Source organism: Natrix helvetica (genome assembly GCF_964273705.1).
Source record: "Natrix helvetica genome assembly, chromosome: 1".
NCBI lineage: Eukaryota > Metazoa > Chordata > Lepidosauria > Squamata > Natricidae > Natrix > Natrix helvetica.
The window spans coordinates 359,410,360-359,426,260 of NC_138548.1; the positions used below are offsets into that span (position 1 = coordinate 359,410,360).

The 15,901-nt window shown below is 44.6% G+C and overlaps 2 protein-coding genes across 8 annotated transcripts in view; both read right to left on the reverse strand.

Moving 5' to 3' along the window:
* Positions 1-4,550: 4,550 nt before the first annotated feature.
* On the reverse strand, positions 4,551-8,735 carry LOC309398127 (uncharacterized protein). The gene is made up of 2 exons (XM_081964709.1): positions 8,599-8,735; positions 4,551-6,239 (listed from the first exon to the last, which is right to left on the reverse strand). Exon 2 carries the CDS (start codon positions 6,160-6,162, stop codon positions 4,732-4,734), a length of 1,431 nt encoding a protein of 476 aa, XP_081820835.1. The 5' UTR covers positions 6,163-6,239; positions 8,599-8,735; the 3' UTR covers positions 4,551-4,731.
* Positions 8,736-10,517: 1,782 nt separating this feature from the next.
* LOC309397331 (uncharacterized protein) overlaps positions 10,518-15,901 on the reverse strand; it is a 40,521-nt gene continuing 35,137 nt past the window's right edge. For 6 of the 7 annotated variants that reach the window (XM_081963261.1, XM_081963255.1, XM_081963257.1 and 3 more), the window contains exons 10-12: positions 15,475-15,545; positions 12,381-12,459; positions 10,518-11,639 (exon numbers count right to left, since the gene is read on the reverse strand). In XM_081963261.1, the coding sequence (XP_081819387.1) occupies positions 12,415-12,459; positions 15,475-15,545 (116 nt within the window). In that variant the 3' untranslated portion in view covers positions 10,518-11,639; positions 12,381-12,414. Of the gene's footprint in view, positions 11,748-12,380; positions 12,460-15,474; positions 15,546-15,901 lie in introns of all 7 variants that reach the window. The other variant, XM_081963256.1, reaches the window with a different exon arrangement.

Consider the following 15,901-nt stretch of genomic DNA (forward strand, 5'->3'; position numbering starts at 1 on the left):
CATTCTGTCTACTGCCACGGACAAATTACGAACTGCCGTCTATCAAAATAGATTGGCCTTGGACTATCTCTTGGCAAAAGAGGGTGGGCTGTGTGGAAAATTTAATCTCTCCAATTGTTGTCTCCAGCTTGATGAAACAGGAACCGTCATTAAACAACTCACAACAGAAATGAGGCAGTTGACTCGCTTTGAGGGACAGGATTGGAAGGGATTGGATCTCGCCTCCACTTTTGGATCCTGGTTCTCTAAGCTTCCCGGCCGGCAGGCCATTATAGCGCTCATTGGCCTCATCGCTGCGGGATGCGTAATCCTCCCTTGCGTTCTCAACATATTTGTAAAAGCAATCAGCAACACTTTGTCCCTCCTCGGCGAAGAAAGGGCAACAGCCAAAGCCATGGCATTATGCGAGGAGGCCGGTGAATATGTCTCTTTGCTCAATGTGGAACAGTCTGAATATGAAACTCCACCAGATATTTTAAATCAGGTTGAAGTTTCAACGGGGGAATGAGGCAGCAGGAAGAGACAGCACCTATATTAGCCAATCAACCTGTAGGTACAATAGGCCCTTGCTTTCCCTTGAAGACTAATCAGATAGGCAAGTCGGCATATTAATTGTAGTCAGCATATTAATTGACTAATGATATCTCTTACTTCAGGCTTATTACAAATTTTACTGGAGTATGTTGCAATCAGCTTCTATGGAAGGACACAGGAAACCAATGTCTGTGTAAGATACATTCCGCCGGAAAAAACATATTAATGGTATGTCTGGCTGCTGATATATCTCTTTTTCACTCCCTTTCCTGTAAACTTTACGGTAACCTTACAAAATGCAACTTTTTGTATTTTCTGTAAAATGTGTGTTTTGACTACGAACAAATATGCAATGGATACTCCTCTTTTACTGATGAACAAATATTGTGGGAACAAGGTCGCCATGGTATATGTGCAGATCAGTTTTCCTGATTAGAACACATATATGGAATTTGGGACTGAAATAAATTGAGTAGTGAATGCGGGTTGAGATGGATGCCCACTAGGAGAGCCCAATTTAGAAAGCTGTGCTTGCAAAGACAATAGCAATGCATACATCTTAACAGGGACTTTCCAGATTGAGGAAGTTACTAGCAGCATAGGAAACACGTGGTTAAAGCCGTTAAGATACTCATATATGAAAACACCGCTTAAGCAGGTAAAGCTAAATAAAACCATATTAGGCAAGAATTTTATATGTAACCAATGATATATTAGAATGCTTTTATTTCCTTATACGCTGTCAATAAAAGAGGGGGTCAGATCACGCTCCTGGCTGACTCTCACCTCGAGGAAATGCATGTGTGTTGTCTTCATTATGAGTAGCCCACTCTTTGCCGGAAGGCTAACCCGCAAAATATCTGTGTGAACGCCCCCGCTCTAGGAGGATATAAAACTTCTGTCCTGAACAAAGACAGGACAGTTCAGACTTTGGTGTGTGAAGACGCTGAACTCAGATGCATCTATAAACCTGTCTTCTCTTGCACCTTCATGGTCTCACGTCCAGTCTTTGGCGTGCATTGAGGTGTAGGCCCCAATCCGCCGCTACACTTTGGTTAACTCAGAATGCTGCCTTTTTCAAAACGGGGGCAGAGCTGGTGTCAGGGTTCCAAATAGCATCCAAAAGTAAATCAGAGTCCAAGGCAAAGTATTGCTCAAAGTTCCAATTTATTAAGACAGACATGTTGGCACATCTGTGGAAACCCGAATCTGAAGGCTTCCCGGGTTTCCCACCCAGTTGAAGTTCAAGATCCTGCCCCCCCCCCGCGCAAGTCCATCACATGATCCAATCTCCCGCTGCCATGCTGGCAGCTTCCACCCATCCAGTTCCGGTCAGGTGCAGAGGTGCAGAGATAAAGGATGACCTTGGCTTTCTAGAAGGAATTTTGTTATGGCTACATATCATCTAACTCTGTACGATCCCCCCCTCCCTTTTTCCCACAATAGGAAATGCAGAGTAGAATAATAGAAAGTGTGGCAGGCCTAAGATCCACAAGAAAAGATGGCTGCAGGCTTGACAGCTGGGTCGAGGGGGCGGGACTGGAGATTTCTACCCCAGCAGCTCTTTTGGCAAAGGACTACCTGTGGGATCAGGAGGAGCCCAAGGGCTGCTGGGAAAAACAGGTAAGGTACCTGGAGGACACATGGGAGGATTTAGATGACCTCCAGCCATCTGATGATCATGGAAATGGCTTTAGCTTAAATGTCCCAAAGGTGCTTTTTCAGGAGGCAACTGGACTTTCTTGTTTTTTTTTCTTTTGAAGATGTTTTGCTTCTCATCCAAGAAGCCTCTTCATTTCTGTGGGGAATGGAAGGGTTTATATTCCTTGCAGACAGCCGGTCATTTGCATTGAAGAAGCTTCTTGGAGGAAAAGCGAAACGTCTTCAAAAGAAAAAGAAAAAACCCAAGAAAGTCCAGTTGCCTCCTGAAAAAGCACCTTCGGGACAACCATGACCCGGAGGACAGAGAATCTCTACAGACGTTTAGCTATCCGATTTGGAATGAACATCATTGGAATGGTGTGGGAGTAGAAATGGATTTCCAGGGGGGGAAATTGCAGACTACAGGAACCATTAGCATTGCTCAGGGGACCCGGAGGACACAGATAAACCTCCAAGTGCTTCAAGGACCCTCGAAAAGGATGCAAATCTATCAGGAAATAAGAAGAGAGAGAGAGATTAAGAGGAAATCCAGTTGTTAAGAAAGCAAAGGGTGGGGGAGGGAAGGTCACCTGAATCAGATAAAAGAAATTGAGCCCCAGCATATGGAAAACTCCTCCTTCCCCCAAATCCCATCAACAGCTACCAGACTTGTAAATCAACCAGGGAGGAGCAGCTGCCAGTCTTGTCAATCAACAGATCAAAGCAAGGACTTTGGGGGTCTTGAAGCCCGCCCCATTCAGGTATCTTCTTTGGATCCAGCTTCGTCCCTCTGGCTACTGCCTGCCAGCCTAGTTGAGAAGGACATGGGTGATTGTGGGTGGGAGCGTTTGGCTTCACTGTGTCTGGTTGTGTCCGGTTATTGCGCTGTTGACCACTGTTAGTGTGAGTTTGTTAGTGTATAGATTAGAGGTGGGGAATTGGGACCCTTTTATGAGTTGTAGACCTCAACTCCCAGAATTCCTGAGAGAGCATGGCTGGCCCAGGAATTATGGGAGTTGAAGTCCACCAGGCTTAAAATTGCCAGCGTTGGAGACCCCGGGTATAGATGATGGAGCAAGGGAGAGGGCCTCTTTAAACAACTGCTTTCAGTCACCAGCAGAGACTTTGATTAGTGTTTCTATTTATTTGAAGTAGGCAAGTAAGAAATTGGCCAGAGACCAGAACTGCCCAGAAAGTCAATCTATAAATTACTTGAAAACTCATGAGAAATTCTATTCTTGAATATTCAATTAGTTAACAAGAGCATGCGAAGATTGTTGTGGGATAATATGAACTGTCAGAGTAGGGGTAAAGTTACTGAACATGCTCACTAGATGCTTTATCACTCAAATTAGGTTATCCAAATGAGAGTACACATTCCAAATCCAATATTTCAGTTGTATATAAAGTGCTTTCCCACTTTTCTAAGGATCTTCTCACTTTGGGATACCAATCCTTTTCTTATATATACCGTATGTTTGGGAGTATAAAACGCACCTTTTTCCCTCAAAAAAAGAGGGTGAAAATCTGGATACGTCTTATACGCTGAATATACTGTAGGATTTTTGGCTTCCCGAAACCTTGCCCTCTTTGGAAAATGTCCATTCATAGCCTTTAGGAGACTTCCAGAGTGCTCCTAGGAGCTGGGGAGGGCAAAAATAAGTGAAAAATGGGCCGGTTTTTTTGCTCATTTTTGCCCCCCCCCTCCGCCCACAGGAGCACTCTACAAGCTTTCTAAAGGCTATGCTTGCTTTTTTTTTTGACGAAAAACTGGCCGTTTTTGGGAGGTCTGCAGAGCGCAAAAACTTTTTTAATATCTTTGTTTTTATTCCAGGATTAACATAATTCTTTTGAAATTGCATACAATTTGTATCTATCATAGTAATACTCAATGGTCCTATTTTTGGTCTCATTCTTAAAGATACCATGGCTTACAGCACAATGGTTAGAATGCAGTATAGCAGGTTAACTCATTGCTCACTCCAGGAGTTCAAATCTCACCAGGCTCAAGGTTGACACAGCCTTCCATCCTTCCGAGGTAGGTAAAATGAGAGGCCATATTATGGGGGGGGGGGATGTGGGAACAAGGTCACCATGGTATATGTGCAGATCAGTTTTCCTGATTGAACACATATATGGAATTTGGGACTGGAATAAATTGAGTAGTAAATGCGGGTTGAGATGGATGCCCACTGGGAGGGCCCAATTTAGAAAGCTGTGCTTGCAAAGGCAAAGCAATATCGAAACCATCTTAACAGGGGCTTTCAAACTGAGGAAGTTACTAGCAGCATAGGAAACACGTGGTAAAAGCGCTTAAGCAGGTATAGCTAAAAATAACCATATAAGGTAGAAATGCTTCATTGTAACCATATGTAACCAATAATATATTAGAATGCTTTTATTTCCTTATACGCTCTTAATAAAAGAGGGCTTCAGATCACGTTCTGTGCCACTCATGCATCAAGGAACCTTGTGTGTTGTCTTCATTATGATTAGCCCACTCTTTGCGGGAAGGCAAATCCCGCAGGGGGATAGTTCTAGTTGCATTTTTTCCCCTCAAGTGTTTTCTTTTTTCCTTTTGGCTTCATCTGCCAGCCTTTTGTGAATCTTCTTATGCCTCCGAAGAGATGAATGCCAACCGAAGCTTTTTCCGCACTCAGCACACTTATGAGATTTTATGCCCATGTGAATCTCCTCGTGGGTCCGAAGGTCAGAGATACGAACAAACTGGTTCCCACATTCCCTGCAGGTGTGAGCTTTCTCCCCTGTGTGAAGCCTCTCGTGGAGTTTCAGATATTGTTTGTCAGTGAAAGATTTCCCACACTCCAGGCATTTAAAAGGCCTTTCGTTGGTGTGGATTCTCTGATGCCTCAAAAGGCTGTCATTCCTGGAAAAACACTTACCGCACTCCAAGCATTTCAGGGGGGTCACTCCTACGTGCTTTATGCGGTTGTGTTTTCTAAGGGTCGACGAATAAGCAAAGGTTGCCCCACAGTCTAAACATTTGTGATCTTTTCCTCCATTGTGAACTTGCCCGTGACGTTTGAGGCCTCCTTTGGTATGAAAGAACATCCCACACTCGATGCATTGAAAGGGCTTCTCCCGGGAATGAATCATCTGGTGTTGCCACAGATTTTCCTTTACAGCGAAGCATTTCCCACACTCCGCACACTTGTACAGTTTCCCCCCCGTGTGGGCATCCTGGTGCGCACGAAGATAGGAGTTGGAGGCAAAGCTTTTCCCACACACCTCACATTTAAGGCATTTCTTTCCTTGGTGCCGTTTCTGGTGTCTGCAAAGTGCTGAAAAATACAAAAATTGTTTCTCACAATCGGAGCATTTATAGGGTCTGTCGCCAGTGTGAATTGTCCGATGTCGTATCAGGTTGGCCTGGCTGGAAAAACATTTCCCGCATTCTGGACACTCTTCATTTTTCTCCCTTCGGTTTCTTTTCCTGCGACTCCGAAGAGTCAATCGCTGGGCATTTTCCCCCCCGCACGCATGATAAGACTTGGTTTCTTTGTGAACTTCCTCGTGGAGCCAAAGCTGTGACTTCTGAGCGAAGGCCTTCTCGCATTGGCCGCACTTGTAACGTTTCTCTCCTGTGTAGATTTCCTGATGTTGAAGCAGCTCTGACCTCTGAGAAAAGCACGTTCTTTTCCACCACTTCAGGCATTCCCGAGATCTCTTTCCCTGGTGGATTCGCTGATGGGCTCCAAGGTCCGAGCCTTTAGCAAAATGCTCCCCGCACTCTCCGCATTTGTAAGGCTTCAGTCCAGGGTGGCTGCGGAGATGTTTGGCAAAGCTCCACACTCCAGGAAAGGATTTCCCACAAAGGAAACACAGGTGGGATCCATTTCCCGTGTGCAGCTTCCTGTGGATCAAAAGGAGGGACCGGTAAGCAAAGGATTTTCCACAATTGGAGCATTCGGAGAGTCTCTCCTGATTCCTTCGGTTGAAGCATTTCCCTCCTTGCATAGTTTCCATAATGGCTCACTTGCGGTTCCTTGTAACCAGAGACTATTTGCAAGCAAAGCATTGACTGCACGTTTTTCCTGGCCGCACTGAGGACAAAAGAAAAAGAAGTGAGGACATATATTCATCTCCCAAAATAGGTAGGAGATCCCTTACATGAGCTCTGGGGGGATCTTTTTTGTACCTTACAAAGCGCAAAGATAAAAACGACTAAAGATCATCTAGTCTGACCCTGAACCATCTCACTTTACGTCCATATCTCACTTTACGTCCTGCCTTATTAGCTCAGATAAACACCTAGGATTTGCATTTCCCCTTTTGCCTGAAAAGGCAGCCATGACCCCTACATGACCCCCACAGGCACCTGGCAACAGCCATTCGAATATTAAAGGACATGTTCTTGCACAGAAACAGGCATCTCAATCAACCTCCAATGGAGACCCCAAAGAATGTATAAAGGCCCATCTCTCTCAACCCCATTTTCTCAGCCACCCCGGAAACACACTGTTTTCACGGATGTTTCTGGAAAACCAGATAAGCAGAGGCCTTCTTTCCTGCAGCCAACCTCCATTTTATTTCCAGCATCTTTCTCCCGGTTTCAATACCCCAAATAAGGTACCCAAACCTAATCTACATATCAAAAGATAAGGCCTGCAAACACAGAGTTAATTAAATTAGGCCTCCCAGAGGAACTGCATGCTTGTTGCAGAAAATAACAGGGCTTAGACGTCTCAGGATCAAGGAGAAGTTTATTTGGCAGCCAGGTTCAGAAAAGCCAGTCAAAGGCAAGCATGGAACTTCTGAACAACCCTTCTCATGGAAGCACGCATTCTTATACGTTCTCAAAAGCAGCGCAACACGGAAACACTTAACCCGTTTATTATTGGTTACCTTGAGGAAAGAAGCCTTATAAGCAGATACTGTCTTGCTTCCCCTTTTGTCTGGGCCACAGGTATGGATCTCTAGTCTCATAATGGCTACGTGGCTTTGTAAGAACTTTAGCTGAACTTTGTGGTTTGGGGCTTTTGACATTTCCTGCTTTTGTACACGTCTTAAAAGCAGGTCTTTATCTCTTCTTTCTGCCACGTCTCACTTTTATATTTTAATTCACATTTTACCCTGCTTTATGTTGACAAATGTCCCTGGAGATTCTCCGTCATCCAGGTCCTGGTTGTCCCAAAGGGGCTTTTTCCAAGAGGCAACTGGGCTTGCTTGTATGTGTTTTTTTCCTTTGAAGTCCTTTCGCTTCTCAACCAAGAAGCTTTAGCTGAGAGCTGAAGAAGCTTCTGGGATGAGGAGCGGAACATCTTCAAAGAAAAAAACAGGAAGTGCAGTTGCCTCTTGAAAAAGAACCTTTGCCTGCTTGCAAGAAACGTAACACACACAAACACACAGACACCACCCTAGAATCAGCAGTAGACAGCCCCCCTCCCCGACAAGCTCCCCTTCTAAGGCAGGACATAAAGTGAGACAAGGATATAAAAGTGAGACAAGACATGATATATAGAGAAGAAATAATTTTTAAGTATTTTAGACAAACAGGAAGACTAAATGTCAAACCACAACCTCACACCTGCTGTAAGTTCAGTAAACCGCAAATACTTAAAAGGAAACGTAGGCACTTTTGTGGAAGTTGACTGTAACCTCGAAATACAAAGGGGGAAACAAGATGTTTATCTGCTTCTTGCATAGGAACAGTAGCCCATAGATCAGTGTTTCTCAACCTTGTCGACTTTAAGTCTTGTGGACTTCAACTCCCATAATCCCCCAGCCAGCTGAAGTCCACAGGATTTAAAGCCGACAAGGTTGAGAAACACTGATCTATAGACTGTTTAACCAATTAGCGCAGACATAGTACATTTCCGTGTTTAGCTGTTTTTGAGGAACGTATAAGAAAACCTCGTTCAGATGTACATGTGACTGTCCTGCCTGCCTTGCTCTGAACCTTTGTGCCAAATAAAACTACTACTCTTGATCCCGAAGTCTGAGTCCCTTCATTTTCTGCAACACTCCTGTACCCCATTTCTCTGCAGCCTCTCCCTAAAGGCAAACTCATTTTGTTTCTAGGAATAAATGTTTCTTCTTGACTCCCAGCTGTCCTGATCTCATTTTCATTTATTCTTGGGCAACCTTGGCTCGAATTGGAACTCCAAACAATTCTTCTGACAGATGAGAAGAGAAACGTTTTCAAAGAGGGGGGGGGGGAGGGAAAAACCCAGAAAGTCCAGTTGCGTTTTGGAAAAGAAGCACCTGTGGATGGGACGGACCATAAAGAGACCTTCTGGGAGCAACTTCCCCAAAGCTCCTTCCCGAATCTCCACGGGGAGCCTCTGCCGGGAGAGTGGGATCCTCCCCCTTTGCACCCCTCGAGGGAAGGGAGGGTGCCCTCCCTGCAGGCAACAGGCGGATGCTGAGCCTCCTCAAGCAAAGGCGGGGATGAAGCCTTACCTGGCCGAAGCGAGAGCCTAGAAGCTTCCTCCGAGGGACCCAGCGCCGATCTTCAAGGGATCTTTTAAGATCTGGGAAGGATTCGGAAGAGCAGCGAAGAAGAGAGCAGCTGCGGGGGCGGGGCTTTGGGCCTCCCCCTCCTCCAGGCAGCCACGCCCCTCGGCAATTAGCTCTTGGGCTGCCTTTCCCTCCGGTGCCGATTGGCCAGAAGGGAGAAGATTGGCTCCGCCCCCGAACGTCCCAGCGGGATTTCCCTTCGGGGGCGCCTTCTCCATTCAAATGAGGCGAGGCGGAAAGAACGTTCCACTTTGAGCGTTCGAGAGGGGGAGTGAAGTTGAGGTAGTCAGCGGACTGCCGCAGAGGCTGCCTCCCCCGCGGGGGCTGAAAGGTGGATTCTTCCTATAAGGGGAGCTTTTCCCCCGCAAGGAGAAACGTAGCTCCGATTTCTACATTTCTGCTTGAAAGTTCTGGCTGGATCGTTTGGAAAAATCTGACTTGGGAGATCAATAAACCACAATAATATGATAATACGAGTCTGTTGTCTAATATGTTATTTATATGACTGACATTGCATGTCAAGTCGTCTGGGGGGGCTAAGGTCGCTGCTCGACCAATACTAATTTCTATGAAATTTGGTGTGAACATGCACAGTCAAGTGTTCCTTGTGCTGATGCAATACTTGCGGAGATATAGTCATTTGTTTGACCCCATATTTTCGGCCAACTTTGCTCAAAATTATCTAGATGGAGATAATTTCATGAGATCTGACCTGATCTGATCATGAGATCGTATTTTGTTTTATAGAGCACAAAAAGTTGTACAAGATGGCCAAGTTTTATTTCTCTCAACAAAATATTGCCGAAAATATTATGTCTCAAAAGTTGTTGAACCTCCAGAGTCATACTGTAGAAGTTGAGTCTCTGTGGTGAGGCAGGACATAAAGGAGGATGCTTTTAGATGTGTAGAACAACAAAGAAATGGAAAATGTCAAATCTCAAATTCACACATGCCTCAAGTTCACACATGATTAACCACAAACCCACTGCTGGAAACCTAGGTGCTTTTTGCAAGACACCTGTGACCTCGATCAACGAGAGGGGGGCAAGATATTTAGCTTCTTTAGCATAGCAACAGGGGGCTATAAATCGTGTAGGCAATCAATGCTAACATGTTACATTTCCGTGTTTTACTGCTTTTGAAGAATATATAAGCACTTGCTTTTCCATAAGAGGGGGTTCAGATGTTGCTTCGGCTATATCGCTCTGAACCTTTGCGCAAATAAAAAGCAACTTCTTTTGATTCCGAGGTCTGAGTCTCATGATTTTCTGCAACAGTGGCAGTTTTAGAACCTAGGTTATAACTTTCAGTTATTATTGTCCACCTCGGAATGGCAAGAAAACTTCTCTATCATTGTCCTCCATGCTTTCTCTCAATTTTTAGATGTACAGAGACTCTCTCACCGTCATTGGCAGTTTCAAGAAACATGGAAATGTCAAAAGTAATGTAATGAGACGATTGGATTTTGCCCACAAACAAGAATATTTGAGCCCACTGCTATGTTTCTTTTAACTCTGGGCCACTTTTCACTGTGTAGCTTATAAACAATTTGTAGGGCCCTCAGTGAGTCCTTTCCCCTGGTGACACTTAATTTTGTTTTATGCCCCTTAATGAGTGAGCATATTTGAACTCTTCAGATCTGCAGCCATCATCAAATGTGCCTTTAGATGCCTTCAGAACAGCTTTCCTGTCTGGAGGGTTCAGAGTCGCTGGATCACAACTCCTATCAAATCCAGCCGGCAAGACATTATGGGAGTAGAAACCCAGCCTAACTCATATCAGAGCAATTCCATTTAGTGAATGAAAGCAAGCTGCCTTGTGGCAACACACACACACACACACAAGAAACACAATGCTGGCTGTTATATAGAATCTAATTTTATTTACTCAGCAATCCAAAATAATTCTCTTTCTGAGATACAAAAATAATTAGAAGCATTTAGAGCAGCACCCAGGTTTAAAGAACCAGAAGGCAAAGCAGGATTTAAACAGGTCAGTCAAATAAGAGCCAGGAGACCCCTCTCTGGCCACTTTAACCCCAGCTGCTGTCCGCCAGATGTTTGGGTCTTCAATTCCCACATCTGCAGAATACCCGAGCGGGAAAGGCCATTCTGGGGCATAACTGGCCACATTCAGTTGGAACGAATTAGGTGGAGGAGGTGGAGCAGGAGGCCACTTTGTAGAAACCAATTTTGTTGTTTTAACCTCGGCAACTTTTAAGATGCATGGATTTCAACTCCCAGAATTCCCGGGCCAGCATGCTGGGAGTTGAAGTCCACGTATCTTAAAGTTGCCAAGGTGGAAAACCTCTGATAGAAACAGAATATGTTAGCTTGGATAAATTGTTTGGGAATTGCTGCTCAGCCAGGAAAGCAGGTCTGCCTTCATAGCTGTTTCCATTAAGTAGGGTCTTCTTGGTGGCGACCTCCAACTTCTGGAGCCTTCCACAAAAACAGTTGTGAACGGCCACTGCGCTGCTGTTTTTTCAAGACGCAGACGGCCACGTATGTATCTGTTACATACCTATATTACATTGAAGTACCTTGGCCTTTCTAAGGTGCACAAAAGATTGCAGCCCCACCCCCACCCCCACCCCATAATTTATCCTCACAGTCACAAAAAGCGCAATTAAGGCTTAAGAATTGTGATGGCCAAGATAAACTAAGCTATACTCTAAATTATAAATATATCTTTAGGATGAAGAAGAATGTATCTTTCCGCTCCAAATCTTGTCCATCGGTTTCTCTGTCAGCTGCTTTCAAAGAACGTTTCTGAAGCTTTTGAGGGCACGAAATTGAGAAAGGCAGATTGAGAGAGTGTTAACCTATGGTCCCTTTTAAGGGTTGATTTATTTTCTTTTTTAACTCTATGATTCCAAATCACTCAGAGAGTTTGGCGGATAGCAGGAAGTGACATACGAAGGCCGGAAGATGAGCATTCTGAAAAGCTTTCGTTTCGTGCCGGATTTATCTTGATTGTAATTCCTAGAAAGAAATTTAAAACCACATTTTATTTTCTGGTTGATCAGTTCTCACAGCAGCACATCCAGCCCTTTTCCTTCTTCGTCGCCTTCGCAACAATCTGGTTAACAGCTGGAGAGAGGAAAAAAGGGGCTGAAACTCACTTAAAAAGAGCTTGTAAAAGTTAGGAAAGGATTTATAAACCAGGATTGCCCATGGTAATAGTCCAACATGCTTAACAGAGCCACGGAGGCAAAATGAACAGAAAACTCCGATTTGAAAGTATGTCGTTAGAATGTCTCTTAAAAGATGCTGGCTATTTGAATGATCTATAGCAGGGGTGTCAAACTCGCGTCGTCATGTGAGGTATCACGACTCCCCCCCCCGCCCTTCGCTAAACCGGGGGTGGGCGTGGTCAGCGCGTGATGCATCCAGCCCCACGCGTTGTGAATTTGACACTCCTGATCTATAGCCATGGGACTGAAATACAGTGGGTTGAAAATTGGAATTCTTGTAAATATCATTTGTATGGGGTCCTTGGTGTTCTCGGAGCTTGGCTGTTTTCTTGCAGACATTTTATTACCCAACTTGGTAACATCATCAGTGCTAGAAGAGAGCGGGGTTTGCTCTCTGGTTTTATACTAGTGGCTTGCCCTGACGGTGTTGGGGTGATTGTTCTTGGTGATTCCTTGAAAAAAAAAAATGATTTCTGTCTTGAGAGAACAGTGACCGGGAATCCTGGGAGAATCAAAAAAAGGAACTTACCCAAATTTAGTGTCTCAGTGTGCACGATCCAGCTCTATACAGTAGTTTGCACAAGAAATAAGTTGCCATCCACACTTATCTGAAAGAGTGGAAATCAGAGTAAGATTTCTGCTGATCCTGTAACAAACAGGCTTTAGTTTCAGCAGGAAAAATAAAATAAAATCTGCCTGATCTGTAGCATCCTGTTCTCCCAAGGAAGCCCACCAATCTCTCAGTGGAGGGCCTTCAGAAGCAGCCACCCAGCCATCAAGGTCCCCAGGTCTTCCAGAAACTGACTTGTTTTGAAGTCACTAAGCTGGTGGCCGCCTGGCCTAGTCCCTGCAGGTTTCTTTGGCAAGATTTCGGATTGACTTGCCATTGCCTGCTTCCTAGGGCTGAGAGAAAGGGACTGGTTCAGGATTACCTAACTGGCTTGGCGCCAAAGGCAAGACTGGGACTCATGGTCCCCTGCCTTAAAAACCAGGCCTCCAACCTTAGGCATGAAAGCCAGCTGGGTGGCTTTGGGCCAATTACCCTCTCTCAGCCCAACCTACCTCACAAGGTTGTTCCTGTGGGGAAAACAGGAAGAGGAATGTGGATTATTTATGTTTACTGCCTTTTTTATTTATTATTTACCATATTTTTGGGCCTATAAGACGCACCAGAGTATAAGACGCACCAAGATTTTGAAGAGGTAAATTTAAAAAAAAAAAGTTTTTGCACTCTGCAGGCCTCCCAAACCCTCTGCACGCCTAGTTTTTTGTGAAAAACGGAGCATGCAGAGAGTTTGAGAGGCCTGCAAAGTGCTCCTGGGGGCTGGGGGTCAAAAACAAGCACAAAACAGCTCATTTTTACAAAATGGGCCTGTTTTTTGCAAAAAACAGGGCATACATAGACTTTGGGAGGCTTGTAGAGTGCTCCTGGGTGCTGGGTGGGAAGAGAAATGAGCAAGAAATGCCTCGTTTTTTGCTCGTTTTTGCCCTCCCCCGCCCGCAGGAGCACTTTCCAGGCCCCTCAAACTCTCTGCACATCCATTTTTGCAAAGGGGGTGGGGTTTCAGGAGGCCAGAAATGCTGTATTTAGTGTATAAGATGCACCCAGATTTTCACCCACTTTTTTTGGGGGGGGGGGAAGTGTGTCTTATACTCCAAAAAATATGGTATATGCTGTCCATCTCGCTTTCTGAATTATTATTTTATAAAATAACAAAGGCAGGATTAAAAAAATATAATAAACACACTAAACTGGCTTTCTTTTGCACATGAGATCCTGCAAAATCTTTTTAAGACCTACCAGATTCCAGATGTTTATTTATTTAGGAAATGTATACACTCCTTTGGTTTCTGAACTCTAGGCAGCTTTATAGGGTGTATAGCAAAATAACAACAATCCTGATCGCAATTTTATATTCAATAAAATAAAACTAAATCTTAAGTTGTTGACTCCTTAATCCATCCAGAAAAGACCTCAGAAAAATCAAGTTTTTTACAACTTTGGGGAGAGCCATAAATATAGGGACCATCTTTACCTGGTGTTTCCATAGATAGGAACCCTCTCCACTTAAATCCACCACCAGGGAAGGCCTAACTTCCCTTGCACTTAAGCAAATGTTCTACCATCCAGGCAAATAGATAGCCAACCCTTGAGACTGTATCACTCAGGTTGGCTAAAGGGGATAAAAGATCCTCGTCCTGATTCAAAGTACTGTATTTTTCGAAGTATAAGACTCTTCAAAGTATAAGACACACCTAGCTTTTGGGGAGGAGAACAAGAAAAAAAATCTGCCTCTACTTCTGCCTCCCAGCAATTTGCCTCCTTGCAGAAAAACAGCAAACAGCTTGTTTCAATTTCAGCACAGCCTGATTAGCACAAGCAGCTGATTGTTGGGCGCATGGAGGCCAAAAATGGGGCACGAAGGTGACAATCCCTGCAGCCTGAAACAGTTGATGTTAGAGGTCGATCAGCTGCTTGTGCTAATCAGGCTATTCTGAAGCTGAAACAAGGCTGTTTGTTGTTATTAAAAGAGGCAATCACTAAACAAGGACCATCTCTAATAAGGAATACTTCAGGGTTGAACTGTTGGACTGTTGATGATTTCCAAGCTTGGCTGTGAACTCTGAACTGTTACTACAGTTTTATTATTATTTATTATTTATTTTATTTTATTTGATTTCTAGACCACCCCCTCTCCCCGAAGGTACTCGGGGCGGTGTACAGGTACTAAATTAAAAACCATACAGATAATAGTAAATATAATTAAAATCGGATTAAACTTTAAACCCCTGTACAAGTATAAAAATTAAAAACTCAGCCTTAAGACCAACCCGTAAAATTTAAAAATACAGACTGAGGTGGGAGAGCTGGAATTAGGCCAGGCCGGCTAGATTAAACAGGTGGGTTTTGAGCTTCTTGCGGAAGGAGCGGAGGTCCGTGGTTGTTCTAATATCCGGGGGGAGGTCATTCCAGAGGGTCGGGCCCATCACAGAGAAGGCCCTTCCCCTGGGCGTCGCCTGCTGGCACAGCCTAGTGGACGGCACCCGGAGGAGTCCCTCTCTGTGTGAGCGGATCGGCCGAAGGGATGTGTGGGGCAGGATACGATCCCGCAAATAACTAGGCCCTGTGCCATGGAGCGCTTTGAAGATGATAATCAGCACCTTGAAACGCACCCGAAAAGCTACAGGTAGCCAGTGCAGCCCGCACAGGAGAGGTGTTACGTGGGAGTATTGGGTATTTTTAGGGTATTTAAATATTGCTTTTAACTACTTTACTTCAGATATGTACAGTTTCTTATTGCCTCCTCTTTGTGTTTGTATCTTCTATTTATTGATGTGTTTTTATTTGACTGTACACCGCCCCGAGTCCCTTTGGGGAGAGGGGGCGGTATAAAAATCTAAATAAAAGTAAAAGTAAAGTAAAAGTATCTAGCGACTCCCGAAACTGCCCGCACGGCCGCATTCTGAACCAACTGCAGCCTTCGGGTGCATCTCAAGGGTAGCCCCATGTAGAGAGCGTTACAGTAGTCTAGCCTTACTAGATTACTTACTTACTAAATCCTTACTAGAGGATTTACTCCCCCCAGCCCAAAAATAAATAAATAACCCCGTTTCCGTCTTACCACAGCAGTGCTTATGGCCTCCATAGAAAGTTCAGTAAGTTCTGTAGGTTCAGCTGTTTCAACCAGCAATTCTGAAGATGCAGGGCAGCAGGGTAGGTGGGTGGGAAGAGAAGAAACAGGTTGGTTAAAAGATGGAAAGCCCAAAGGAATATTAAAATACTTGGAGCAGGGCTTCTCAGGCACGGCTACTTTAAGACGTGTGGACTTCAACTCCCAGAATTGGACTTCGTGAGTTTATGCTCCCGCGCGTTGAAGTGGCCAAGCCTGGGAAACACTGACTGAGGAGTCTTCAGCGGTTCATCATTGAGGTTTGCAAGATATTATGCCCTGTGTTTCATGAGGACGCAAGGAACGTCTTTCAGACCCAGAAATGGAGCAAGCCACTTTCTACGGAAGGCTATAATGTACGGCACAGATTTGAACGTTT

Coding starts and splice junctions, on each gene's coding strand:
- LOC309398127 (XM_081964709.1), bottom strand. CDS start 6,162: ATGGAAACTATGCAAGGAGGGAAATGCTTCAACCGAAGGAATCAGGAG.